The sequence below is a fragment of the Pseudopipra pipra genome, chromosome Z, assembly GCF_036250125.1.
Source record: "Pseudopipra pipra isolate bDixPip1 chromosome Z, bDixPip1.hap1, whole genome shotgun sequence".
Classification (NCBI taxonomy): domain Eukaryota; kingdom Metazoa; phylum Chordata; class Aves; order Passeriformes; family Pipridae; genus Pseudopipra; species Pseudopipra pipra.
Window position 1 is genome coordinate 53,384,542 of NC_087581.1, and position 27,316 is coordinate 53,411,857.

General features: G+C 36.0%; 3 protein-coding genes across 4 annotated transcripts in view; all 3 read left to right on the forward strand.

The window, feature by feature from the left end:
- The window catches only part of NMRK1 (nicotinamide riboside kinase 1), a 16,668-nt gene extending 16,216 nt beyond the window's left edge, over nt 1-452 (forward strand). For both annotated transcript variants that reach the window (XM_064642890.1, XM_064642891.1), the window contains exon 9: nt 258-452. In XM_064642890.1, coding sequence (XP_064498960.1) covers nt 258-280 — 23 coding nt within the window. In that variant the 3' untranslated portion in view covers nt 281-452. The remainder of the gene's footprint in view (nt 1-257) is intronic.
- The window catches only part of CARNMT1 (carnosine N-methyltransferase 1), a 21,339-nt gene extending 2,576 nt beyond the window's left edge, over nt 1-18,763 (forward strand). The window contains exons 2-8 of the mRNA XM_064642887.1: nt 258-453; nt 1,421-1,584; nt 8,779-8,919; nt 13,033-13,211; nt 14,220-14,333; nt 15,295-15,398; nt 15,644-18,763. Of these exons, the coding sequence (XP_064498957.1) occupies nt 258-453; nt 1,421-1,584; nt 8,779-8,919; nt 13,033-13,211; nt 14,220-14,333; nt 15,295-15,398; nt 15,644-15,745 (1,000 nt within the window). The 3' untranslated portion in view covers nt 15,746-18,763. The remainder of the gene's footprint in view (nt 1-257; nt 454-1,420; nt 1,585-8,778; nt 8,920-13,032; nt 13,212-14,219; nt 14,334-15,294; nt 15,399-15,643) is intronic.
- A 242-nt stretch (nt 18,764-19,005) lies between these two features.
- On the forward strand, nt 19,006-24,632 carry CZH9orf40 (chromosome Z C9orf40 homolog). Its single transcript, XM_064642889.1, has 2 exons — nt 19,006-19,509; nt 23,321-24,632. Exons 1-2 carry the CDS (start codon nt 19,021-19,023, stop codon nt 23,474-23,476), a joined length of 645 nt encoding a protein of 214 aa, XP_064498959.1. The 5' UTR covers nt 19,006-19,020; the 3' UTR covers nt 23,477-24,632.
- Nucleotides 24,633-27,316: the final 2,684 nt, after the last annotated feature.

The following is a 27,316-nucleotide window of genomic DNA, read 5'->3' on the forward strand; positions in this document are numbered from 1 at the left end:
GGAAATAAGTGGCTAATGATGAAACTTAAGTTCTCTTAAGCAGGAACGTGTTAAAAAGAGTGATAATGTAGAATTAGATCTTTAAAAAATTTTTGCCTAAAAAATTCTTGAGAACTTGTTCTCTTGTAAAGAATTAAAAAGTCTGATCACTTTCTGTGTATAACAAAGTGAATAATTGTCATTGGAATAGCTTACAGTGAATTATTTACATGTAATTTGTGTGTTGGTTCTAAATATCTAAAACTTTTGCTTTTTAGAACGAATATGCATGAACGAGTGAACAGAACAGAGAGGCAGTTTAAGTCTCTCCCAGCTAACCAACAGAGTCTTCTTCCTCAATTTCTTCCACACCTTGACAAGATTCGGAAGTGCATTGATCATAATCAAGAGATACTACAGACCATTGTGAATGACTGCGTTCATATGTTTGAAAATAAAGAATATGGAGAAGACGTATGTGAAAGTGGACTTTTTCTTGATCCAAAACTAAAGTCTGTATGCTTTGGGATTTTCTACATTTGTTTTTCACACCTCTAGGCCTCCAACTTTCCTTTTGCCTTTATTTTCTCATTTCTTGTTTCTTACTTGCTTACACTTTTCTCACTCTTTCACGTTTTGTGAAGCTGATGCTTACTAGAGCTGTTTCTTGCTAGTTCTTTTAGTTACACTTAGGAAAACTAACTGTGAATCTGGCAAATGTTTGTAAAAAGGTATTTTTCTCTGTGGAGTTCTAGCTTTACTCTGCTTACATTTTAACGTTTTTTTTTCTGTTAACTATGTAGAACAGAAATGATATTGTCTGTCTTACTGTAGGTTATTATATGTTGCAGCATTCTGAATTGGTTGCAATTCTAGATAGGCCAAGTGTTTTTAATGTTGTTATTGGTGAGCACTTTTTTACTACTTGACCTGCTTTTTTAGTGTGGCGTCTCTGTCAAACAAAATGGCCCTCAGACTTAAAAGACTGACAGAGGTGGAAACTGTAGTCCTTTTTGGTACTGGCAGACAAAATTCAGTAATGGACAACTCTAAAGTGAGCTTCTTAGTGTTGCCATACCAGTACCTAAAGGGCTCCTCTTTTCAGAGTAACCAGTTCAGCTTCTGCACTAGCTAGGCCCTGGTCCTTTCCTGAATAAGGACTACCAATTTGCTTTGCTATGCCATACCGTACGGTTTTTTTCTGATGTGGAAACTGGTCTCTTGGATGCCAAATGGAGACAGCAAACTCAGTTTGTTTAGGATATTAAGGTGGATTTGAGCTCTGGTCCCAGGAATGAAAGGCAAGTGCTTTGTCAGCTAAAACTCCCAACTGCTCTTATAGCGTGACATTTTTCTGTTTATAATTTCGTTTTTTTCCCCCAAGACTCAAAAAACTTCGTACATTTTCCACTAACTTTTTTTTTTTCCCCACATTAATCAGGGAAGCGGGAAGATAACACCAGCTTCAACATTTGACATGGATAAATTAAAGTCCACATTGAAACAATTTGTGAGAGACTGGAGTGAAGAGGGAAAGGCTGAGAGAGATTCCTGCTACCAGCCAATCATTAGTGAAATTGTAAAGAACTTTCCAAAAGAAAGATGGTAATAGTGTCTTAAGACTTATATTTATGTGGAGATAAACTGTTGCACAAATCTAACAAAGTTTGTGTGGAGTAATGAAAAACTTGGTTTCAAAATACAGGAGTTTTTGTGAATGTTTTTTTAATCAGGAAAGTTTTTATTTCTAATACAAGGTGTTGAAAAAACCATATTAATAAACTTCACGAAGTAATACCAGGTAAATCAGGAATAGCGGTTTGTTGTTGTTCTGCAGCTTGGTGTAACAGAATGTATTTAACCTTTCAAGTAAAAGACTTCAGGAGTATGTGAAGTTAACTCAGTTGTGGTCAGCAAGGTAAAGTTTGCAGGTTAGCAGATTATCAAAGTGTGTGTGCTGCAGATAAAAGCAAGGACCCTTGTGACAGCAGGAAGTATCACTATTGCCCTTCATGATGGAAGGAAGGAGGAATACTCTTAAGCTCTAGTGCAGTTCCACTTAGTTGCACTAAGAATTAACTCTGAAAATAGTAAATTCTAGGCTTGGTTTCAAACAGGTGTTACAAGACAATTCTTAAAAAAGCTTTGCTGCATGTATGAGGGTAACTTTGTAACCACATTGGCTTGTTAACACTGTAAAATAGCTGTCGATGCAGGGTTTTTTGGGTAACTTCAGGTAGAAGTATACTGGTAAAATCTCAAAAGGTAATAGTGCTATAAGAATTCCATGTTTAATGATTCTGTCAATTAATCAACTCAGTCATCTTAAAGTATATTTTAGGTAAAACTTAACAGTCTTACAGTTAGAATATATGAGAACTTTCTACTCACAAATGTAACGAGCCACAACTTAGATTTGATATAGGTGGGTATTACTCTGGGGTTTTTTCTCTCTCAGTAATTGTTAATAATGTACTAGTACAAATTTGGAAAATCTTTTCTACTAGCCATTTTTTAGTTTCATTTGTAAAGACTGTGGTGGCAGAACATGGAATGGACGTGGTTGATTTCTATTTTGCTTTGGACTGACTTATGTCAAAATACAAAACGTTTTATCTGAAAGTGAACTTTGCAATGCTTTTAGTGCTAATAGTGCCCTACATAAGATAGAAATGAATTCAATACTGCAGGTTATTTGGTGCATCTCTTGATGTGTGGGTCTGTAGGAAAACTAATAGTTAGGTAGCAGTTCACCTTTCTCTCTTGTATGCTAGCCTTTAATGGATTTTGTTTATGAGGGAGATAGCTTATGTCAGATCTTAAAAGATCCATGACTGAGGCTGAAAAATCTTGACTTTTACATTTGTCATCAATGAACTCTATTTCAAAACCTCCAGTATATATTAGGAAGCAACATGTGGTAACAGATTGGGTGAATCTGAAGTTGGTAGTTTTGTGCTTATTTACCAGGAGTTCTGGTGGTGGTCAAACAGAACTAATGTGACAGAGCATGTGTCCCTATTATGGTGGCTCTGGAATACCATTTATTTTGTCTCTGCCAAAATCTCAATACATCACTGTATAGATCAAGTATCTCTACTACAAGTTTGAGTTTGTCAAACTTAGTGGTGGGTTGTTTTAATTTCTAAAATATGTTTTAAATAAATATGTTATTTAAAAGTTTGATATTCATTATCACTAAGGAGCTGTTGTAGCACTTGCGCAAAACCTTTTCTCTGTTCACATATTGTTAGCTACTGTCTAGCTCATTCTTTTTCCTAGTTACCAAAGGCACTCTCCTACTTAGTTATACTTACCTCTTTGAGGTAAGAAGCAGAATCATGTACTATCAAGCTTAACTGGCAGTGCGATAAGTAAGTTCCCTGGCAGGGCATGCTAGCTAGTTGGTCTGGTATACAGTTTTATACAAGCTTCACCCTTGTCCCCAGTGACAGGACTCGAGGAAAGAGCATGAAGCTGAGTCAGGGAATATTTAGGTTGGATATCAGGATTCACCCAAAGGATGGTTGAGCACTGGAACAGGCTCCCCAGGGAAGTGGTCACAGCACCAAGCCTGTCTGAGTTCAAGAAGTGTTTTGACAATATTCTCAGGCACATGGTGGGATTTTTGGGGTGTCCTGTGCAGGGCCAGGAGTTGGACTTGATGATCCTGATGGGTCCTTTCCAACTCAGCATATTCTCTGATTTTATGATTTTGAAGCATAGTGGGTTTTTCAGTTTGAAGGTATGGACAGGGCCTGAACTGACCATAGTGGAGTTATTCTGTCTCTTGTTTATAGTGGGAGAGGACTAACTGTGGACACCAATGTATGAAAACAGGTTGTAGATGAACCTCAGAGTTCAGCTTTGCATTTCTTTAGAGTTCTCTTTTGTGCTGAAGTCTCCTGAGATGATGAAAGTGCTAGACAAAAAGTGCATTGGTGGCATTGGGTGATGAAAATAAATTTTCTAGATGTATTTTGCATTAAAAATGATAAAGAAATAAATATTTTAAATTTAAAACTGTCAGTGCAAGTCACCTTTTACTTTGTAAAAGAAATTGTAACATACATAAAATTTGTAATACTCAATGGAATGGTACATGCAGTTTCTAGTTAACATAATTTGTTAACGTTATTGATTCCTTGCACTGGAATCATGTGAAAAAGAAGTTTAATTTTTGAAACTATTAAAGTATATTTCGCTCCATGCACGCACATGTATGCTCTTTGCAAGACTGACCTGTATGGGTGCAGTTGGTATGTAAAGAACAGGAAAAGCAGCGAAGTATTGTATATGCTTGCTTTTCTGGGAAGTAGAAGAAATACAAGCAACGGTTGAAAGTAGCTGTAAATTACAACAGTGTGAAGAGGTGCTACTGTTATCCTGTGTTTCAGTCTAGTCTTCTGATAAGACTGTCATCTAAAATAACATACATGGCCAGAGCTATTCCTGCCTCTTATTCCTCTTCAGAAATAATTAATTCTTTCTTCTTAGCAGAATCTGTTACTAGGATCAACCAAGCATTTTGAAGTGAAATCCCATGAGATCAGGTCTTCCTGAAGAACTGATAGATTTCCTGCATTATTCATGTTGGAATTTAATTGTGTTTCAGCTCACAGGTGCTCTGTAGTATTTAAATTTCTTGTATTTCTTCAATCTGAATGAGCCATGATCACTGCTTTCTGAAGGAAAAAATAGTAAAACATAGATACATTTTTATTTCTTGATGGAATGTGTTTGTTAAAGCATTTTTGCAGGGAAGCATTTAAGTTGAAAATCTAAATAAGCATACTGATACATTTTTTTCCGATTCCCCTTTTTTCTGTTGTCTTTGTTTCCTTTCACTTCTACTGTTGTTACCCTTCCTGTTTAAGTGAAAGGATGTAAAGATCATCAGCTTCTTTTCCAAAAGAAATCTAAGAAATAGTTAACCTTTTTGTTAATTATCATTCCATGGCCAAGAACAGTATACTTAGGTATTTTTTCCATTGTTTGCTTCTCATTAACATGGCCTCTGGAATCAACTATAATTTGAAATTTATCTTTGTTAGCCTGTCCAGCAATCAATTGCATTTTCCAAGGTGCTGGCAGAACAGCCCAGAAGAGATCACCAGAGCTTAGTTTCCTTTTTATATGAAAAACAACTTATTGGTCCTGAGCTTGGTTATACTTCTTGAATGTGCTCAGTCACATTTATAGTAGAGTTGAAATTTCTGCTTTATTTGAATTTTATTTAACTTTATAGAATATACATCTGTCCTTGGAGGTTTTTGTACTTAGCTTAAGCTTCCCTTTAAACTGGGACTTAAGAGCAAACTATATCGTCAGTGTTACTACAGTCCACTGAGTGCTTTGCAGATCTTTACATGAAAGTATGTAAAACTCAGCTGCCAAGTTTGAGAAAAATTGGTCTTCAAATTATTGTGCTGTTTAGTGTTTGTCTTTAAAAAGTCTCTGAAAATATGATTTAAGTAAAATAATGAAAATCCTATGCTGAGAATTGGATTTAAATATACAGACATTGTAAACACCAGGAAAGGATTCCCACAGTGTGGTTTTATTTTGATATTTCCACTGATGAGAAGCCCATCTCTGTATGGGATGTGTATTTATCACTTCTGTTCTATATATAAATTGAACTACAGTGTTCAGTTTATGAAAATGAGTTTCATGTTTCATGAGATACACTAATTTTCATTTTGCTGAGCATGTCTACCACTTTAGCACCGTTATTTTTGGTTACAGCACAATATGCATGAAATAAGCCTCTGTTTTAATCATGTTTAATGTTTCCTGTTAAAAAAAGCAGACCTTTAAAAAAGTTAAAATCTTCCTTAAAAGCTGAAAATATATCACACTGCAAAATGCAGTACAAAAATGTCATGACAGATTTTGGTTGTTTCTGATATTTCTCCACTATCTTTTTTTAAGAGACTTTTGCAGTTTCAGTAGTTGAGCCAAACAGAACCATGCAGCCCTCTTGCCTGCTTTCCCTGCTCTTTGGCTAGCCTCCTCTCCCTGCCAAGTTAATAGGCTAATGTTTCTACTCTACTGGACCACAATTATTTAGTGGATATTTGTTGATTACCCATTTATGTTCCTAACTGCTGCTAGATGTGTCGTAGAAATCCTGCTGCTGCTGACTGGATCAAGGCTAGTTTTCACTGTGGATAACTTTGTGTTATTATATTATTGCAGGTTTTGATTTTTTTTTTTAATTGTCTTAGCTACTGCTGCAGTCACATATCCACCAAAAGAAAGTGTGTTTTTTCTAATCTGTTAAAGGACTGTGGCCATTAAAAAAGCAGTTTCTGTGCAATTAAAGATTTTTAGCTATTGTCACGATTTAAAATTCAACGTACATAGTGCATTGGGGTGCTTCCACTACCACAGCTTTCATACCTTAATTTTTTTTTAATTCATTAATAGGTTGTCACAAACAATTCTTTTTAAGTCTTGAAAAGAAGCTGTTTGACCATTTTTTCTGAAAACAGGACACTGTCAGCAGTCACTACTTGTTATACAGTCAGTTTGCCACATACCTAATTTCTCTGACTATAAATTAAAAAAAAATGCTCTTGAACCATTTTGGAAGGCTAGTTCAATGTTAGTGGACTGAGATTTGGTTTTACTGTATTTATTAGCTGTGCTCTGTAGGCTGAAATGAATTTGATGGCCAGGGCCAGTGTCTGACAACTGATGTAAAGAGTATAGGTAGAAATTACATTGCTAACAAATTTCCAGACAGGCTTTAATCCCTTAATAAAGGTACAAATGAAAGTTTAGTTAAGACTGCACTAGAAAAATACGATAGAAAACTACTTACTAAGAGAGAATTTGGAAAATTAGTTTAGAAATACGAAAACTTTATATTGTGAATGAAAAGATACAAGACAATTACAAGCAATTTAAAATCAACTCGACTGTTAGAGGCTTTATCTTGTTTTAGGATGCATAAAGGTGCAGATTTCAAAATATGAATACACCTGCATTATTAGGTTGTTTTAAGAAAAGTCTTTTTTCTAATCAATGTATCATGATCTTAAAAGTGGCTTAAGGCTTTTCAACCCATTCATTGTAGAAGTGTCCACTTGGGTGTGCTAAAATCTGTGTAGAGCCAGTCTAAATATTTCATGAATAAAGTGAAATTGTAAGGAAATGAAGAAATAGATGAGGTTAGAAATTCATTTAGAATAACAGTGTATCACTATGAATAGGAAAAACTTTAGATTGAGGCTTTTCTAGCTTCTTCCGGAAAGTGCATTTTCTTCTTCCTTCTTCTTCTGGTTCCATATTTTCAGAAGTATTGTCTTGAGCATGTAGTTTTTGCCTGAATTAAATTTTTTTTTTTCAGTAGGACTGTCTTCTGGTTTCTCTTGTAGACTAGAGGTAGTGAGAACCATTGCTTCACGGGAGTGCTCTTAAGTAATAACAAAGTCTTGATTTCCTACTTCTTTTTAATCAGAAAAAGAGCCTGCACATATAATGGGAATGAAATGAAAGTCAGGAATGATTTTTCCGTTTCAGAGGCGTCATCACTAATTACGTGATTAGGTCAAAACCCAAAAGACGCTGTTAAAACTTCTTTGTTACATTGTGTGCCCTTTAGAAAAGAATAATACTTTCTGTTGATTTTGGGTAATAGTGTTCAGAAATGTACAGCTTTTCAGAATTTACATAACTCCTTCAGTGATCTTTGTGCTTATGCAGCATGCTAACTCTTTTGAACCCTTCTTGGCATGCTGAATTTTTAAGTTGTCAAAGGCTTTGCATTTTGCTGTCTGTGCTTGGATCTTCTGATTGTGGCCTCCTCTTCCATTTAGTTGCATATAAATTGATAGACATATGTTTTGTCTTTGCATGTGACATGCAAAACAGAGAGTAGTATGAGTGTTGGTGCTTTTTTTTGGTATATGAAATCATAAAGTCCTGTTCATGGCTGGAAACTGAAAAAATATTTCTTTTTAGATTAAGTATCTTTTCAGTTTGGCATGGGAGTGGGTTTTGTTTGTATGAGTGGAGATTTCATTGCACTGTGGTGGAAGTCTGATGGTTACAGTAAGTTTGTATTGCCTTTTCTGCCTCAAAGAGGAGCAAATGTTGAGATTCTTAGTTCTCCTAATCGTTAGTTGCTGCACTTGGAAGATGGGAGAGATTTTTCTAGGTAATTCAGTAAACACACTGCTGGATGTCTTCTGGTTGTCTTCAACTTGATGCCTAGTTAGGGTTAAAGGGTTGGAGAGCCAATTTAGGAAATATGTCACTTAAATACTTCAGGGAAACCCACAGTTGCTGAGATGGTGACCAAGGTTTTTACATTCTGAATTGCTCATCAGATTATGGAGGTTTTATGTTTCTCATTTCTCCTGTCAAAATACTTGTTTATTTTTCATGCAGAGTAACAAAAATGTATCTAGAATACTTGCTGATTATCAGGGGGACTTGGATCATATGATAATGGGGACATGGGACATGGTTCATATGATAATGTTCTTCTATTCACTTAAGAGATTTTTGGCTTGTTAACTGTAAAAGTTTTAAGGAAAAATATCGTTCACTAATTATGCTCTGTATTCTGAATGAGGGTTGTATATGTTCTTTTAAGTAGTTTCTGTGTGTTGTTTTGACTGTACAATTAACCAATCTGATCAGAACTGGCTCAGTTTCCATTTAAAAATAAAGTCATACAGGAAGTATAATATCTAAGTATATGGGGGGAAAATGTTTGAGTGGACCTCTAAGTTGTGTTAAGAGGTATCAGATAAAGACTTAACTATTATTTTTGTTCTGTTGCAGGGATTTCTCCAAAGTTAATATCCTGGTACCTGGTGCTGGGCTAGGTAGATTGGCGTGGGAAATAGCTATGCTCGGTTATGCTTGCCAAGGAAATGAATGGAGCCTCTTTATGCTCTTTTCTTCTAACTTTGTACTCAACAGGTATATAGCTTACATTTTACTTGCTGATTAAAACCTAGAGAGGCAAAGTCATAAATGAGAAAAGTCTGAATATGTAAATCTCACAAGAACAGATTTGTAAGTCCTAATACAGGACACACATAACCACTGTTTACAATGTTTTAATGAAAAAAAAAATCATAGGTATAAATGGGGAAGGAGGGATTGTATCTGAGTTATTAAAATTATAGGAAGCATGGGGTTTAAGTTATGAGATGTAGAATCTCTAGATTGTACCACAGATTTTCTGCAAAATTTTGATTAGGTTTTGTGATTTATTTCACGTGGTTCTGTAAAATGCGCACCTCTCTTACTGGTGTCAAATATGGGCTCTTAAATATGTTTGTGGTATGTAGTGCTGGTGATTATTAACAGAGGAAAGCTGCTAAAAGAAAGTATTACATTCCATACTAAGATTTTAGGCACTGTTTTGACATGAAAAACAACCACTGAGGTATGCTGAGCATGAGTGGCTAAAATAAGAGTTAACAGTTCCACAATTATGCAGAGGTAATAGATTCGAATGTAGTAAATTTCACTTTACAGGTTTAATTTCAAATTACATTTTTGTATTTGGTATTCTGCCACGTGCATTGGAAATTACTGGTTTCAGAATAAAGTTATTAGAGAGGAAAGAAGGCAGCACATGCAACTGTTCTTTTAAGAAAGAGGGTAGGAAGACTACAGGTGGGCAAATATGAAAGTGGTCTGGGGGATGTTTTGGTTTTTTTTGGTGGAATTGGTGCCAAGTTCAGAGAGACAATTTGCCAGTCATTCATCAGTCTCTAAGTGTACACCTTTGCTGAAAACATCTAAACTATTGGTTTGTATTCTGTATTACCATAAAACATAAAGATCTGTTTGTAGACTGATTGTCCACAGTGCACCGTGATGATCTTACATCTCTTACAGCTTACTGTTCAAAAACAGCAAGAGGAAAACACTGTTTATGATGGCTGCTGCCTCTGCGTGTAACAGGTCAATGTGTTGAAAATAGATATTTACTGGAGGTTCATTTGTTCTTTTTTCCTACATTATTCTCAAATGAATCATCTGCTGGTGAAATTGTATATTACAGTTGATCTGACTGATGCCTTGCAGCTATTGAAAGGAAGCCACATTCCTCTTGTGGTTTGGAACTTTTGAAATTATTCAAAGCAGCAAAAAAGTATTCATTTCCCATCTTTGGTAGCACTGATCAACTGTCACAGAGGTTAACTTCATCCCTACCATCCCTACTTCATCCCTACCATCCTGCCTGATGGCAGGCTTCCTTAAATAATGAGTCTTTGGCCTATATGTGGAATTGGCCTGAAGATTCACACTTAGCTAACCGTGGTAATCATTTGTAGCATCTAGTGCTCATGTAATGTTTCCTGTTTATACAGGATATTTAGCAAAGAGGTGTATATGCATTAAACTTACTAACAGTATGTGATTTTAGACAGCAAAATTGAGTGTTATGTAACTGCTGTAATCTTCATCACTTCTGGGCAAATTATCAGTTACATCTCCTTGGAAGAGAATACTGCTAGCCTGACTATGAACTGCAGTCAGTTCAGTTCAGATCCAAGCATTTTCCTTTCCGCCAGATCTATTTGGGGGCTTGGTGTGTCTTTTATGAAGGTCTTAGGGACTTGGAGAATCTTTCAGTTTAGTCCTAAGTGGCTGTTCGCAGTTAGCCTTCTGAAATGGACATCTTTGATTTCCTGAAACTGGAAGAAACAGCAATCATCAATATAAGCTGAAAATAGTAGTTAAGGAAGAGTGGTAAAAAACAAGGATTTAGTGACTTAGTTTTTAACTATAGTCTCAATTTAATTTCTTTTTTCTGTTGATGAAAGCATGAGGATTTTGCTAACACGTGCTTAACAGTTTGGATATACATTCTTTCTCTGACCATAGCACATTTTTAGGAGGACAAAGTACTGTTTTGAGTGTCAATTGCTACAGTAGGTTCCTAGATGTACAGTGACTTAATATTTCTGTACACAAAGTGATATCTGCTGATTTTCACATATTTTAAAAAAAATCTTCATTTTCTTAGATGGTGAACTTCTGTTACAGTGGATAGAGGTGCATGGTATGATATGTAGAGTATGTGTCAAGGCATAACTGTGGTCACTGTAAGTATTTGAAATTATTTAGAGTGTGTTATTCTGTTGAGGAAGCCCTAATTTGAGAATAAAGTGATACTGGAGTACTTAAGCTACAATGGCTCCAAAGCTGCTTCATTTCTTTTATGGGAAATTCTACTTTTCCTTGTACGCGTAAGGTTTTTATGTGGTGTATTTTTCTAGTGTTTGCTTGAGTTCTGGATATAATGACAGATGTCAGAGGTGATCACCGGTGGTACAGATACACTTCATTTCTAAAAGTTTTGGAAGAGGAAAAACTGAAAAGCATAATCTGTTCTTCTGCGTCTGCGGAGCAGCCTAAAGCCACAGGACACTTTACTTCCCTGTGAGATCTGACAGGAGGGGAAGCAACGCTAAAGTGGTATCTGTGTGGATGAGACCAGAGCAGCTGGTTGCTGACATGCTGCTTTCTAGAGCATAGGGTCAATAGCCTTGGTGTCACTTGCTTTGAGAAAGTTCCATTCCAGTAATATAAAATCACTTTGTACACAAGTTAAAATAGAGTTAGTTTAAAAAAGCTTTAATTAACACCAGTAGAATTTGTGCTAGTAATTGATTAATCTGTACATTCTGGAAAGAATTTAATTTTAGAGAAATCTTGACATTTGGAGAAGGCTTGTTTGTTGCATGTCCATGAATGCCTTAGGATGAAAACAGTTAAATTACTCTTGATCTATAACCCAGTGGTCAGAAGTGAGATTTGACCTATCAGGTTTTTCCAGAACTGAACAGTAAATGCCCTGCCCCTATGGAAAATAAAGAAGTGTGCCACAATTGAATCTGTTAGAGTTTTATAATATAACATATGTGACACGTGTTTTGTTGGAATGATGGAATTGCAAAGGACTGGAGTACTTAGTTTTGAAGTACAGATTGCTGAAGCTGGAAATGGTGGTTTTCAAGCTTGTATATGAAAAGGGGTTGGTCTTTTCTATTAAATTAGCAGTTTCCTTTGGAATTGCTTCAGTATACTGCTGCTCAAATAAAAGTCAGTTTTGTATTATTTTTTAGTTGATAAAAAGAAATATAAATATGACATGAAGAAGGTAAAAAATGTTATTTCAAAGACCATCACAGATGTATTCTAACCACCAGCCAAAAGAATGCACTTTCTATAACCCAGTAGATTGCTTGCAGTTTATGGAGCATTCCATGATATGTATTTTATGGGACAGCTATGTCCTCTGTTGTCTCCGAAAGAAAATGTTTTCGTTTTTTAGTTAAAAACTGATTTTACAAGACCATGGGAAAAGCTTCTTATTATACTTAAATGTTGTATTTTATCACTTTTTAAAAGAAGAGTTGATTTAGTTAGTCATGTCAACCCAGAAGTTTTATTCTACAAAGACATGTTTACTTAGTGTAATTGCAGTGATCCAGATGTTGCAAACTTAAAATGACTTCTAGTGTGCTTTGCAAAATAGCATTTATTTATTTTTTGAAATTTTAAAGCATCCTTTCCATTAGCATCTGGAAAATGCTTTTAATCTGCTGTGTCTCAGAACCTTCTATGATTATGGTTCAGAAAAGACTGAAAAGTCTAGAATGAGAACAAACATTTCCAATAAAATTAATGGAACCAATGTTACTCCTTTTTTTTTTTTTAAATAGGAAGATAAATGATCCAGAAAATAGTAGCTTTATAGAATATAGCAAATCATAAATTTCATTATTCTTACAAAATAAACTTATGTGTTTTCTTTTCAGCAGAGAAATGAGTTAGAGAAAATTATAAAAAGTTGGAAAAGAGAATTTTAAAACTGGGTGGTTATTTTGCGATGATTCGTGTGTCAGAGTAAAATTAATTTTTTTATCAGTTCATAATGATGGGCAATCTGAAGTGTTGTGAACTAGATTAAGTCCTTTAGCAAATGTGTAGCTTTTACAAAAACTCTTATATTTCTAAGAGGTAAGCAATTAGTTGAAACTGAATTTTGCTGATTTTCATATTTTGCAGATGCTCTGAAATTAACTCATGTAAGCTTTATCCCTGGATTCATCAATTTAGCAATAACAGAAGATCTGCTGATCAGATACGACCAATTTATTTCCCAGATGTTGATCCTCACAGTCTTCCTTCTGGTTCAAACTTTTCTATGACTGCAGGGGATTTTCAAGAAATTTATTCTGAGTGCAGTGAGTAAATGCAAACCTCTAGGCTATCCATGTATCTTCAGAGTATTTGGGATAGTTAATGATTAGAGAGAGAATGGAACTGTGTCTACAAGCACTGAGGAAAACTGTAGAAAAACTGTAGTAAAACTAGCTACTAACTGTAGCAAGATTTTCTTATTCAGAATATTTCTCCAGCTGTATAATAAAGTGCAAATCAATAGGTCTATTTCTTATTCCAAATCAGCTTTTCTTCTTAGTTATAAAAAGAATACGGATGCCTCCTTGTCTAACAGATCTTGCAGGACCCTTCCTTACAGTTACTTAATTTTCTGAAGATTCTGTCTTTACCATTACAACATCTGATACTGGCATAAATCCTCAAGACTTTTATTTTATTTACAGAACTTAAAATTTTTGCAATTTCAAGAATGCAATTTTAGAGAAAAACAGGGAGACTCATGCATTAAAAGGTAGATTTTGAAAGTTCCTGCTTGTTAAATTGACCAGTAAAAAACAGCTGGGGAAATATTCAGATACTGAATAAAATGTTTTAAAGCTAAGTGATTTGTGAATGTAGACTTGTATTCTAAATACTAACTAGGGAGCCTAAAATCACTGGGTATTTTTGCAGTTATATTTTTAACAGTTGTCATATGAAGTTCATAGGACAGGTGAGTAATAGCACACTTGGGGCTTCATTTATATAAAATGTTACAACATTTACATTTTACAGTATATATGTCATTTTATGTGTATGACCAATTTTATGAAGTGTATACATAACTATATGTAATGTTTCAGAGTGTGTGTGTACATATACACACTATACAGGTCAAATGAACCCAAACATAACAATTTTTAATATAAACCAAAATATTTTATTTACTTGTAAACAAAATTAGGAGCTTTCGGATGTTGTTAGTTGAAGGTAATTCTGAGTATGTGAACAAATGCCAGGGTTAAATGATGAACTTTCACAGGGTAAAAGCATTCAAACTAATCTCTGTATACTTTGCTCTTTTTATGCAGATACGTGGGACTGTGTAGCAACTTGCTTTTTCATAGATACAGCACATAATGTTATTGATTACATTGATACTATATGGAAAATACTAAAGCCTGGAGGAATATGGATAAATGTAGGCAAGTGTGACCAGCCTCTCTTTTTTGACTTATTTTTGATCAAATAATAGGCATCTAATACTTGAAAAGTGTGTGTGGATGAGTGTGTCTGTGCAGAAAAACTAGAAAAATAACAGGGTTTGGAAATTATCTCAGAAATGTTCAAAATATGTTCAGATGTTTGCTAGTTACAATCAAGTCAACACCATGTGATTTTTGAATAGGCAAGTAAATCTTCCTAGTGGCAGGTTTAGCATTTGTGCATCAAACATTTGTTATTTGACAAATGTAGTGTTCTACATTCTTTTTTGCTACTTTTCTAAGACAGTAAAACTTATTCTATGTGTAAATACACTGTTGCTTTTTTTTTTAATGTCTAGTTGGTACTGTGCTTCTAAGCAGACATTTTGGCAATGAGATTTATGTGTGCCTTGGATCAAAACAAAAGAGATTTAACTGAAGTCTTCCGTGGTGAAGGAATGTCAGACAAAACTCAGGCATTAAATATTTTGCATAGTAGAAACTGGTCAGTCACTGGGCAGTCAGTCACTATCCCAGTCCTGGCCAGTTACAGAGTGCAGGCAGAGCTCCTGAGCTTTAGAGAGAGAGGTAATGCTGGGCTGAAGAAATTTTAAGATACAGAAAACACAATCTGGTGGGGAATGTGACAAATTGTTGAATAAGCAGCTGAAGTAATTTGTTTTAGTTTTGCATTGATTCTGAAATTCATTATAAAAATCGTACTTGAGTGATAGAAATACATTCTTTTGTCAGTATTTATAGAATCATAGAGTGATTTGGGTTGGAAGGGACCTCAAAGATCATCTAGTTTCAACCTCCCTGCTGTGGGCAGGGAACCTTCCCCATTTTTGAATATGTGAGTCTGGATATAAGCATTTGTTGTACTTTCAGTATGTGCTCTTGATTTTTAAAACATTTTTGTCTTTCTGATAGCCATTTCTATTGTATCTTTGTACTCTAGGTCCTCTCCTTTACCATTTTGAAAACTTGGGAAATGAACTTTCTATAGAATTAAGCTATGAGGATATAAAAAATGTTATCCTACAATATGGATTCCATATAGAGGTAAGAACGTGGTGCAGTTTGCAATGAGTAGTATTGGTATAAACCAAGCAAACTGCTTTGATAAACCACCATAAATTTAGTTCAACATAATGGTATTTATTAATAACATCTAGGAGTATGTCTTACAAATTATCTGCTTTTCTCGTTTTTGAGAGGTGTACAGATGGGCCTTGAAATCTAATATAGCAATTTCTTGTATAGTTTCTGTAGAGAAGCTGTCTTGAAAACTGCTGCTTTGTTTTTAGGTGGAGAAAGAATCTGTACTGTCAACTTACACTGTGAATGAACTCTCCATGATGAAATACTACTATGAATGCGTGTTGTTTGTGGTGAGAAAACCAGAATAGTAGTGGTCTGAATAGGTTAATGAGAAAAAAACTGTTGGGTTGAAAGCTAGAAATGAGGGTAAAATGGTCTGGGTGATGTATGAACACAACCTCACATAGTGGTGCCTTCTTATTCCTAAGAGGATATAGATAGTGTCTATTTTCTTAATATCTCTATTGCTGTTCGGACATACACTATGCCATGCATATTTGTAATATTCTTGTGAAGGTGAAGGATGTAATGTTCACATACACTGTCATTGTGCTTTGGAGTGCATTAGAAATAAAAGCAAAAATGTTTTCTTGAGAACAAAATTAAATGTTTGCCATAAGTAGGCTAATTCTCTGCATATGCTGCCTAATATTTCATAGATTTATAGTGATTTTTTTCTATTATCTGATATTAGGAATGCATGGAGGTGCTTACTGTGTCATGTTCAGAGAAGTATTTTTAAATGTTTACTTAAATTATGAAGTCTGAAATGGTTGGAAAGTGGTGAAATTATTCTTGACAGATAAAATAGCCATCAAGACTGGTAGAGCTTTTTCTGTGGAACTGAAATGAAGTAGATTATTGTATAAATGCTAATCTTTGACTGTACCACTGTTAACAGTTTAATTAAAACACAGAGCTTGTGGGCAATTTGAAATACTATGTGAAAGCAGAATACTGAGTGAAGAAAAAGCAATGTGTCACAGAGAAGCAGTATGATAACCTCAGTTGAGGAATACTACCAATTTTGATTGAGCTTTGTGTTGAAACTGAAATGTGTTGATGCTTTGCCATCTTGTAATACATTGATTTTGAGTCATCTGACTGCTTAAGCTAAAATTTCCAAAGTTGATAAACATAGCTGAGTTATCCATGCCATGTGTAGGTAGTACAATATAAAAACATCTGTCGGGGCAGTGAAGTTATGAGAAATAAAATATTTTTTTTATTACAAAACAAAATTATAGGCACATCGTGAAGTTGTAAGGTATGCAGTTCCAAACTGGACTGGGAACCAGGGTTCTTTTGCGGCTGGGATAAGGGAAATATAAAGTTCCTAAAAATGAAAATCTTTCTGGGCCATTTGGCAAATTTTGAATAGAGGGGTTTCTTTTTTTGTCTTTGGGCTAAGAACAAGGGAAGATCCATCATTTTTGACAGAGGATGCCTCGCAGCCAATGGGAAAGAAGGGAAAGCCCATTTTCGGAGAAAAGGAAGCCTTTTTAGGTAAAAATTAATATATTAAACTTATCTGAAAAAGGATGGGATTTTGTAAAACTATAAAATACATGAAATTTAAACCCAAGGGGTCTTTTCTCCCCGGGACCTTGGTGTGAGATGAGACCGGCTCATGCTGAATAAACCTTTCCTTGATGATACAGTTCCTTTGTTTCATAGGTAATTGAATCTTTCTAAATTAAATAACGAGAGATTTCTCACAAAGTTACGTGTAAATATGTCCTATAACCTAATCACCTCTGCATGAGTCAGAATATGCAGGATAACTTCAGACACTTTATCCTTCTGACTTCTTGGCTTGTTCCTTATACTAATGTGTTTTTTTCCTAGCAGATGTGGCTTAGGTGAATATTTAATGTACAAGTCATGATACTGTACAAGAGGCTGAATCTCCTGTCACTTGGAAGTTATGATGTACATGAGAACAACATTAATTAATAATCACTATTCTGAGTGGAGGTGTCATGTTAAGCATTTTGTTTTCTTAAGATATTAATTACCTTAAGTATCATTTTCACGCATTTTCAAAATGGTCTTTAAAATATAAAAGCATTATGAGGGCTCAAGTTTTTTTCATATTTGGCCTTAATGACACTGGTCAATATCTTGTTTATTTCCCATTATTTTTAGTCTTGTCTTTCATGGTGGTGTCCTAATCACCTCCCTTTAATAGATTTGTTACGGCTTTTGATTTTTCCAATTAAGGCCAGAAATTTGTGCCTTTATTCCTAAATTGAAAATCTGCAAGGAAGAAAAATACCAACTTTTTTTTTATAGTTTGAACACCACATAGGAAAGCACGCATCTGTATATCTTTCAGTACTTTGCCCCTTTCCATTCGGAATCCTTTTTGAAATAGAGGTTTCTGGTCAACAGCAGTTTTTAAGTATACCATGGCTTAAACTAGTCTTATTTGAACTCTTCTTTCTAAAAGTGCACCACCATGACTCAGTTCCACAAATGAGGTATCAAAGGTCTACCCTGCTCCAAGAGAGATGTGTTTCAAGAAGAAACAATGCTATTGCAACATAAAATTAAAAATAAAAACCCTTGCACGCTTAAAAATAAAAAAGCCACTTGCTTTAATTTCTGTATTGTACCATTTACTTTAATTTTTGAGGGAATTTATGATTCTTTGCTTTAAATCTGCTTTTTTTCTACCAGAATATGATTAGCATTTTACTTAATTTTCAAGCTCCTTGGAATCAGACATAGCTTAAGTGAATGTAAATTGTGCTATTACTGAGTAGTATATCTATCTGTAATGTTACCCAGTTTTTGCCTCCTATCCCATCTGTAACTTGGAATGTGGTGTTCCTGCTTTTCACGAATAGGCAATGGGACTCTTTCTTTCTGGTTGAATGTCATTATCCTTTGTTCTGGTAGTTTTGTTCCTTGCCACCCCATGTTGTCACAGTTGCCATTTTTATGTATTTTCTGAACATGTTTTTATTTGCTTACATCAGGTATAATATGGTGGTGTGCTTTTATTTCTGATCTAGAAAATGCCGTCTTCCCCGCACAATATTCTTTTAAATCGCAACAGTCACATTAAGAGTTGGAAGTAAAATAATCTTGTGAATGAGCTGTGTTAGTAGTGTTTTACCTACCTATTTATGAGTTCCTAGAATTCACCACTTGTACTGTTATGAGGGTCGTTGTGTATTATAGAATGTGATCACTGTTCTATTTGGTTGTATACGTGGGGGAGAATGTTGAAGATGTTCATCAGATGAGACTGTTTACTTTAGGTCGTTATTAAACTGTACATAGTAACAGATGTAAAATAAAATGCTCCATAACCTTAAGTGTAAAGCTTCTTTATATGGAGTTTGACAAATGTAAAATGGCCTGGGTTTTTTTGTTCCTTTATTTGTTTGGGTTTTTTACGTGGTACATTCTGAAATAGGTTGTGAAGATAAGGATGAAAAGTTTCACGTCTCTGCGTCCACTTCCCGCTATTTTACAGTGTGTGTAATGGACCTGGGGCTTTTTGAATATTAAAGCTTGGGGCATGCCTTGATCTCGCTCGTGTTTGACTCTGCTTTACTGCTGAGTGACTTTCATGGCTGCAGCGCTTCCCGCTCCCTCATCCCGTGAGGAAGTGCGGCGAGAGCCCTCCCCAGCTCCCGGCGGCGGCGGGCGTGGCGCGCATGCGCGGTCCGTGCGCGGGCGCGGTGCATCTGCCGGCGGAGATCGCGAGCTCCGCGGAGCCGCCGGCGCGCGGCCCCTCATGCCCAAGCGGCGCGCGGAGCCGTTGATGTGTCACGTGCCTGTCAAGCGGCTCCTGCGCGTGCCGCCGCTGCCGCGCGCGGCCGAGCGGCGGCCTCGGAGCGAACCGGCGCGCGCCGGCCCGGCCGCCCCGAAGCGGCCGCTGGAAGAGGCGGAGGCGCCGCCGGGAAAGCGGCCCGGGCCCAGCGCCGCCCGTGCGCCGCCGGGGGATGGGGAGGGCGGGTGGCGGCGGCGCGGCGAGCCCGCGGTGCCCCAGGACGAGCGGGCGGCGGAAGGATGCGCCGGGGGCCGGGGCAAAGAGCGGACCTCCGCCGCCGCCGAGGTAACGGAGCGGGGCGGGCCGGGCCCGTCGCCTCCGGGGAGGGAAATGGGCGGGCGGTGCCGGTGGCAGCTGAAGCGATACCGCAGGGTGCTGGCGGGCCTTAGCCAGGCACCGTAGAGCGCTCGGTGCCGCGCGGCCCCTTCTGTGCCTTCCGGGGCTAATCCGCCGTGGGCTGTTTAAAACTTTTTTCTTTCCTTTTTTTCGTTTTCAAAACAAGAAGTAGCATCCAGCTTTCTCAACTCCACTCCCCTTCCTTCCCCCTCCCTCCGCCATGGAAAAACTGATGGAAAACAACTTGCCAGGAGTTCACCTCACTTGAGTCTATACTCTGCCTCATCCCTTTCCCGGCAGCGTGGTGGAAGCTTGGAGAGGTTATTGTAGTAGCATGTCTGTTGTGTGAGGGCGAGGGTCAGGCTCACTTACAGCATCAACTTCTTGAACTTCGTGTTTTGCCATTTATTACCAATACCAAAGCTGTCTTTTAACCAAAACATCTTTGGAGTTGGTGGTCATAGGAAGAGCATCAGTGATTTAATGATCAGAGTATATTGAAATTACTTTTCTGATTGACTTTGAACAGCATGCGTTCTTCTTTCTGGTTTGAATGTGCTTTACACACTAGTTCAGAAAACGAAATTTCGTACCAAGAAAGTTTTAATTTTCCAAAAATAAAATGCTAAGTCAAATTTCACACCTCTCTAGAAGTTTGATGTATATAAACTCAATTTGTGTCCCACCTGGACCTTTTAAGTAAGACCAGAATATTAGATCAAGAGATATGGAAGTAGCAGAAAGTCTAATCTTTGAATTACAATTGAATTACTTTGAATTACAATTGTAGACTGGTTTTGAGGTGTTGGGGCCTTTCACAGTATAGCACTCATCTGTAAATCCATCTGTAAAGAAAATGGTGGCTGTTCGTTCTCTTGCTCTGACTTTTCACGTTTTCTTTATTATTTGGTTGGTTGGTTAGTGGGGTTTTTTGGTGATGGATGGTAGAATTAAGGCAAAAAGGAAAATCTGAAGAAAAATTCTATGTCCTGTTAAAATTATACAGCCTTTTTAGGTTGTGCCATTTAAACAAGAATCTCTTTCTTTTTTGAAGAGGGAACAAGTGTGTTTGGAAGCATAGCAATTAAACAAATTGAGCAAACCTCTAAAGAGCAGTTAAACTCCATCACAAATATAACGCTGGATTCTTTACTTATCCCTAGGGTTATTTGGCATAGTTTTGTAAGCTTTAGCAGTGATAGGAAGATCAGAAGCCCCTTGAATGTCCACACACAAAAGAGTATTACTCTTTATAAAATATTTTTGTAGGACTGTATTTTTAACAGGTTGTTTCTCTAAGTACGGTGTTGTATAAAAAGTGTTCTAGTTTTAAAATAAAGCTTGGTTAGCACCTGAGGCAAGACTGTTTCTTCCAGTTTTTTCCTGCCCATATATTTTAAGTCTTTTATAGAGATATTTCTGATGATGATTTTTAGACCTTTCTGAAAATACAGTCTCTAGGTTGGGATTATTCTTTACTGTTTGTGGCTTGTGTATTTCATTACTTATATTCATAAGCTTGATCAGGATACTGTTAATTTCACACTGTTGAAGTTTAAAGCAATTCCAATTATATTACAGTTGACCAGAGAAGAAATATTATTTTAATTTTATTTGGAAGCCCACTTTTGCAACTAGAGTTGGAACACTAACTCCTTAAAAATTAAACAACTTAGTCCATAGAAACAGAGCATTCGTATCTCTGAGCTTGCTACATGTTGCCTATCTTGATAGAATTTATTCTCAAAACGTGTGTTGAAACCTATTTAGCTGAAGGTGAATATTTGATTCTTTATTTTACCTTTTAGGTGTGAATGTTCAGCGTTTGTGCCTGTCTTTTGTGCTTGATGGGTTTTTTCATTTTCTCACTGAATTTGGGAGTTACTAATACACTGAAATACTGCTACTCTGTAGATGTGAAATGTTTTGAGATTAATCAAGCATGTAGTCTGAGTCCACAATTAAGAGTATGCATATTTTTGTGTTTATGAAGTTTTAGATTCTAATCGCTTTGAAACAAGCATGCAGTCATTTACTCTGTGTATACAAAGTACAGGATTCTGTTTATAAGTACTTAGCTCTCAGCATAAGCAGAAACTTACTAAAATGTAAAGGGAGTTCAGATTAAACATATGGGAGTATTTGTAAAGGTAGTTGACAGTTTCTGAAACTCCACTGCCAGAGATTTTTTTCAAAGACTTTGTTTGCCACCTGCCTTGCACAGTTCTGTGTGAGTGAGGCTGCCTAGTTTGAAATACAGACTGGAAAACCATCCCTGCTACATGTTGTTGATTGTTTTTAATGCTGTGCAGTACACTGGCACTATGTAATTTAATTGGTTTTGGTCTCAATTCTCATTAATGGGAATTTTTGTTCTTTGTTATTTTCTGAAGACAGTCTTTTCCCAGTGAGCAAATTCACATTAGTAGTATCCTACAGGCACAGAACCAACTTGCTGTGATGAAACATGTGCACCTTTCATCTTCTCTTAATTGTTATAGGTCTTGAATAATGCAGGGTTTTGCAGTAGAAACAGGTTACCTAATACAACAGATTGTATACAGTTCAGGAGAAGTCTGTGTGGTAAAAAATAGAAAAATGTTTTCTTTAAATGGGCAGTATGGTGAATTTACATGTGTCTGTCTCTCTTTTGGGAAGTGGGAAGAAGCATAATTTTTCAGTACGTTAGAGGGGGCTGATACTTCTATTGTTTGAGTGTTACATTTTTTTATTCTGTGGCGAAACCAGACAAATAATGAATTTTTTCAAGAGCCATACTGTAGAGGCCCAGAAAAGTTGATGGTGGTGGTGCATACAGCACCCCCGCAGGCTACACTGTGGTCTGAGAAATACCAAAACAGTTATACCAGCTTATTTGTTACCACCTGTTACAGCTGAGACAGTAAAGTAAAATATTTAAAAATTCTAATTGTATGTTAGAAAAATGCAAACAGATATTATGTGGAAATGAATTATTTTAGATTTGTGACAGTATTTACTGTTTTTAAATACCAGAAGGAAATACATGTTCAAGACCTAAGGAACGACTTAAGAATTCCTCTTCTTCTCTGTATTGTGTCCATAGAAACACGGACAGATTGGCCACTGTTTATAACAATGACATGGTTATAAACAGGTAGTGTGTTTTCTAATAGACGTTTAAAACAATTTTTTTTTAAATGTAATTCTATATTAAAATAGTAGATAAATACACGTTGCTCCAAGATTTTTCTGATACTGCTTTCCAGTTCTTAAACTTTCATCTCTTGAGTATTAAATTTAGGCACAGAAAAGAAGAAACAAAATGTGCTTTAAACACTATGCAATGCCTTATTTATCTTGCAATTATCATCATCTGAGTTGATGTAAAGTAGGTAAATACAGTCTTCTGAATGTTTTAAATGTGCATGAAATTTGCATACTGTTATGAGAGGAAAAAGCAGTGAGCAGTTTTTGTACGCGAAGTTCAATAATCGCACAAGTTTTACAGTATTTATCTGTTCAAAGGTTGTAAGTTGAAGAAATTGGTGCAGTTATGAATGTATTTCACAGAGGTTGTGTGATAGTTCTTTGCAAGAGTATTTAAAAAGGCAGAATAAATTGTGATTTACTTCAAAATCATAAAATTTTAAGAACTGTTAATATAGAACAGCTGAATAAGTCCTCCTTGTTTTAGTTTCTTGCATAAAAAGTTTCTTTTTACTGCTGGGATACAAATTAATGTTTTGTTGCCTCTTTGTCTATTTGTCTCTTTTCAAAGCAAGAAGAATTCTGTCTGTATAACTCGTTCCTGTATTGGAGAGCACCACTGCCTACTATTGATTTGTCTGATATTCAGAACCTAGTTGGGGAGACTCCATCAAACACTAGAACTCCTTCGAAGACTGATACCACAGAGACTGAAATGGAAACCTGATCAGTTGTTTCATAGTTGTACATTTACTTGCTGGAAACTTGTTTCCAGTGGGATTCAGGTTTTGTTACTTGGCTGAATAATAAGCATGCTTATGCCATCTTGAAGAAACTGTTGTGGCAGTCTGCAAAAGCAAGTCTGAGTTGCCTAAGTGAATGGGATAATTGGTATTGGGTACTTTATAGTAAACTCTCTGGAGGTGTGCAGTATGGAGGAGGCTATGATGCCTAACAAGAATACTTGAAAACATGGAAGAAGACTAAAAGAAGAATACAGAAAATTAGAACTTAAGGGTGCAATTAAAAAAAACAGGTGGATATGTTACATATCAAAGGGAAATGGAAAATCATTTTGTCTGTCCTGAACAAAAAGATGTAACTGTGGTACCTGAAAGTGAAATATTTAACATATGAATTTATCATAAAGCACATAATCTGTAGTGATTTTTAATGTGATTTTTTTCTGTGTAATAGCTAAACCAAAAAATAAGAGTCTGTCAAGACCAGACAAAACATTCCCTTTTCTATGCAAACTAAAAATTTGTGTGGCAGAGAGGGGGAATGAAAAGGGGATATTTTCTTTTGTAAGCTGCCATTCTTCTGAAAGTTTTTCACATTCTCATTGTGGAAAAGTTTTTTCCCTTTCTTTTTTTCACATTACACATAATAGTTGACACCCAGTTTTAGGGTTTCGGTCCATTCTCAGACTGTTATTCTTAGTCTTTGTGACATTAGCTCTGAACCAGTTGGTAGCGTCCAAACAGGAGGTTTGTGCAGATGTGTCAAAAAAAGTTAATGCAATATTAAATTACCGCATATAGTTTTTCAGACTGAACTGACTGAGGTGTAGTTTTTGCAGAGACTGTGAATTTTTGCAGAAATTTTTTACCAAAGTTCATTGAATTAGTGTTTTTTGCTGTGAAATACAAACTTAATGCTTGTGATTTGCAGTTTATTTACAAATTGAAGTATAATTAGAAATAATAGACTGAAGTTTTATGGGAAGACTGTTACATTTTGCAAATATGTATTGTCTTTAAGGATAGAAAACATTGTATTTTTCTGGAATCATCATTAAAGAAGGCAACTTTTGAATTTCGTTTTTTTTAATAATGTATTTGCTAAAGGACAATAAAGTTTTACCTGCATGTATTTGAAAACTTTGGGACTATTATTGTGTGAAGTTCTTGACTTTATTTCTTAAAATTGTTGCTTCTGTAACTTTGTTGATTTATTAGGTCTATTTGCTTAAAATAGTCAGCTCGTTAGCTTTCTTGGTAAACATTTGGAAACTTTTTTCCAGTATTTGTGCTGTATAGGTATCTGTATTTGTTTATTGCATATTCATTTAGCTTGTTAGGGTCTCTGAATGCCTGCTGAAGAAAGGACGAGGCTTAGTGACTCAAGCATTTCATGCTTGTTTGGATATGCTTCAACTTTTTGTTAGATTAGCTGGATACGTATTTGGACAACATGTATTTTTCTCAAGACATTTTTAACATTTTAAGTCCAAATACATCAACTTGTCTTAGGAGGTACTTGAAAAATCTTTTTAAAAACCTTTTCTGGCAAAATGCAACTATTTCATGTTTACTCTAACCAAAATAAATTAATGAAGAAATATATTTATTAATTTGTTGAGGCGTTTGATTTGGTTACATTACCTAGGATTTTTTTTTACCCTTGCTAATATGTGTGTTCCTATGTTTGTGGGGTTTATAATATTTCACACCATCCAGTGTTCTCAGGATCCAGTATTTTGCATTATTAGCTAGTATCTTTGCATCACACTTCAGTCACTTAAAATCTGCTTGGTGGGTCATACACAATAAGTATGTCCTAGCAATAGACTCCATTTTAGTGTTAAAATCTGTCTTTCCAGTGTACTCATGGGACAGGAGATGTTAGTTTGAAATACATATGTTTGAAATACATATTTGATCTATTCCATAACAAAATAAATAAGTCCTTTAAAACAAATTAAGCTTGCAATGTGTTGTTGGCTGTACGTTTACTTCATTTGCAATTATGCTGTAGGCAAGCACTTTCGTCTTAGTTTGTTCCAGTTGTGGACTCCGTAATGGGCTGGAATGTTACAGCTACTTTTAGAGCATTTGCCAAGCTGATTAATTTTTTCCATTCATCTGTTTGCAAATAGAGGTAAATTTAAAAGCCTTGGAAAACTTTTTGAAATTACTCTGAGAGTTCGGGTTATGCAAAAAGCTGGGAAAGGTAATGGGGACTGATGATAGGTTACATAAACTTTGCTTTAGACCTGACAAAAGGTGTGATTGAGAAATTACATTTCGCAGTATCTGGTGTCTCCAGATGCCATGTGTCACTGTGAACTATCAAAATGCTGGTCTTGACTTTTGACTCCGTTTTTCTAGAGACCTTTTGTTCAAAAGCTGTATAAAAACTATATGTAAGCTTAAGATGTTTCAATTTGCCAGAACAAGTCCCGAGACAATTCATTAGGTACATACTAACTGACAATCTTAATTTGATGTTTTTGAATCTCAGGAAAAAAATTCTTTATATTCTCTTCAGGTACCTGGGAGTTTGCTATTTTTTAAAATATTTCTGTCTAAAAGGAAAACTCAGCATCACAAGTGTAAAGGGTAACTGTACCTAGACACCACCCAGGTGGTGTCTTGCAAGTAAATGTATAATAGTAAGTCAAATGCTTGAGTTCAGTATGCTTGAGTTCAATATGTTTCAGAGCGGATTTAAACAGCAAAGTAGTACACGTCTTTGTAAATTTTCTGCATCATTCTAAACGTGAGGCCTGTTTTACACTGTCTGATTTGTGTTTACTGAAGGCCTGCTTTATAGCTATGGTTCCCAAGATAGATAAGCCTCTGGGAGAAGCTTAAAGCTCAGTCCAAATCAGGAAGGTGAAGAACTGCTATGGAAAACAGGCTGCACAGGTAACCATGTGTTGGGTAAGTAGACAGTGGTAGAGGAAAAAAATTGGGTAATGGAAAGTAGATGATGATGAGGTAGTGCAGCCTATGGGTGAAAGTATAGTTGGCCAGCAGATCAATGACAAGAAACATTATTTGCAGCATTAGCTCCAGCACAGCAACAGTACGCTAATTTGAATATGAATATCAACAGTAAATTTATTAGGTTTCTCAGTGTTTTGACAGTTACTGGATGATGTTTTTTCCTGTTGGCAAGGCCAAGAATTTAGTGGACAATAAAAAAGCACATGCTTATGTATATAGGTTGTTGAAAAGTCCACAGGGTGCTTCATGAAGAAGATAAAGAGTGCGAATGTACATGTGTCTTTCCAGCTGACAACAAAGATAATTAATGTCCAGCATTTGCCAGCATGTTCTGGTTACAGCAGATTCATTGTGGGGAATTCATGTACACTTTTGTGAAAGCATCTCACAACTGCTGCAGTAAGAGGTGTTAGACTGCAGAGACTCACTGTTTGCTGCAGCAAAACTTATGCTCAAAGAAACATTTCATAATAATTAGTACGCCTGGGCTGGCTTAATTATTTCCATGGCTACAGTTATAACCTTGACTCTCTAGGTGGCAATACACATACACAGTAAGTCACAGTGAATCTGAAAAATGGTTTCGGTATGCTTTTATTCTGAACTGCTACTGAAAATTCAAGCAGTGACATCATGAATGCTAATGATTTCCTTACAGTGATACATAAATAAAGGCAGATCAAGTCACAAGTTCCTGATCATAAGGTGACACAAGGTTTTCAGCATAACTAGAGTAAAAACATCGTGGCAAGAATTTTTGATTCATCTCTTAATTATCTCTTCAAGTCCCTTGCCTGGAAAAAAACCAAACCAAAAGCAACCAACCAAATCCA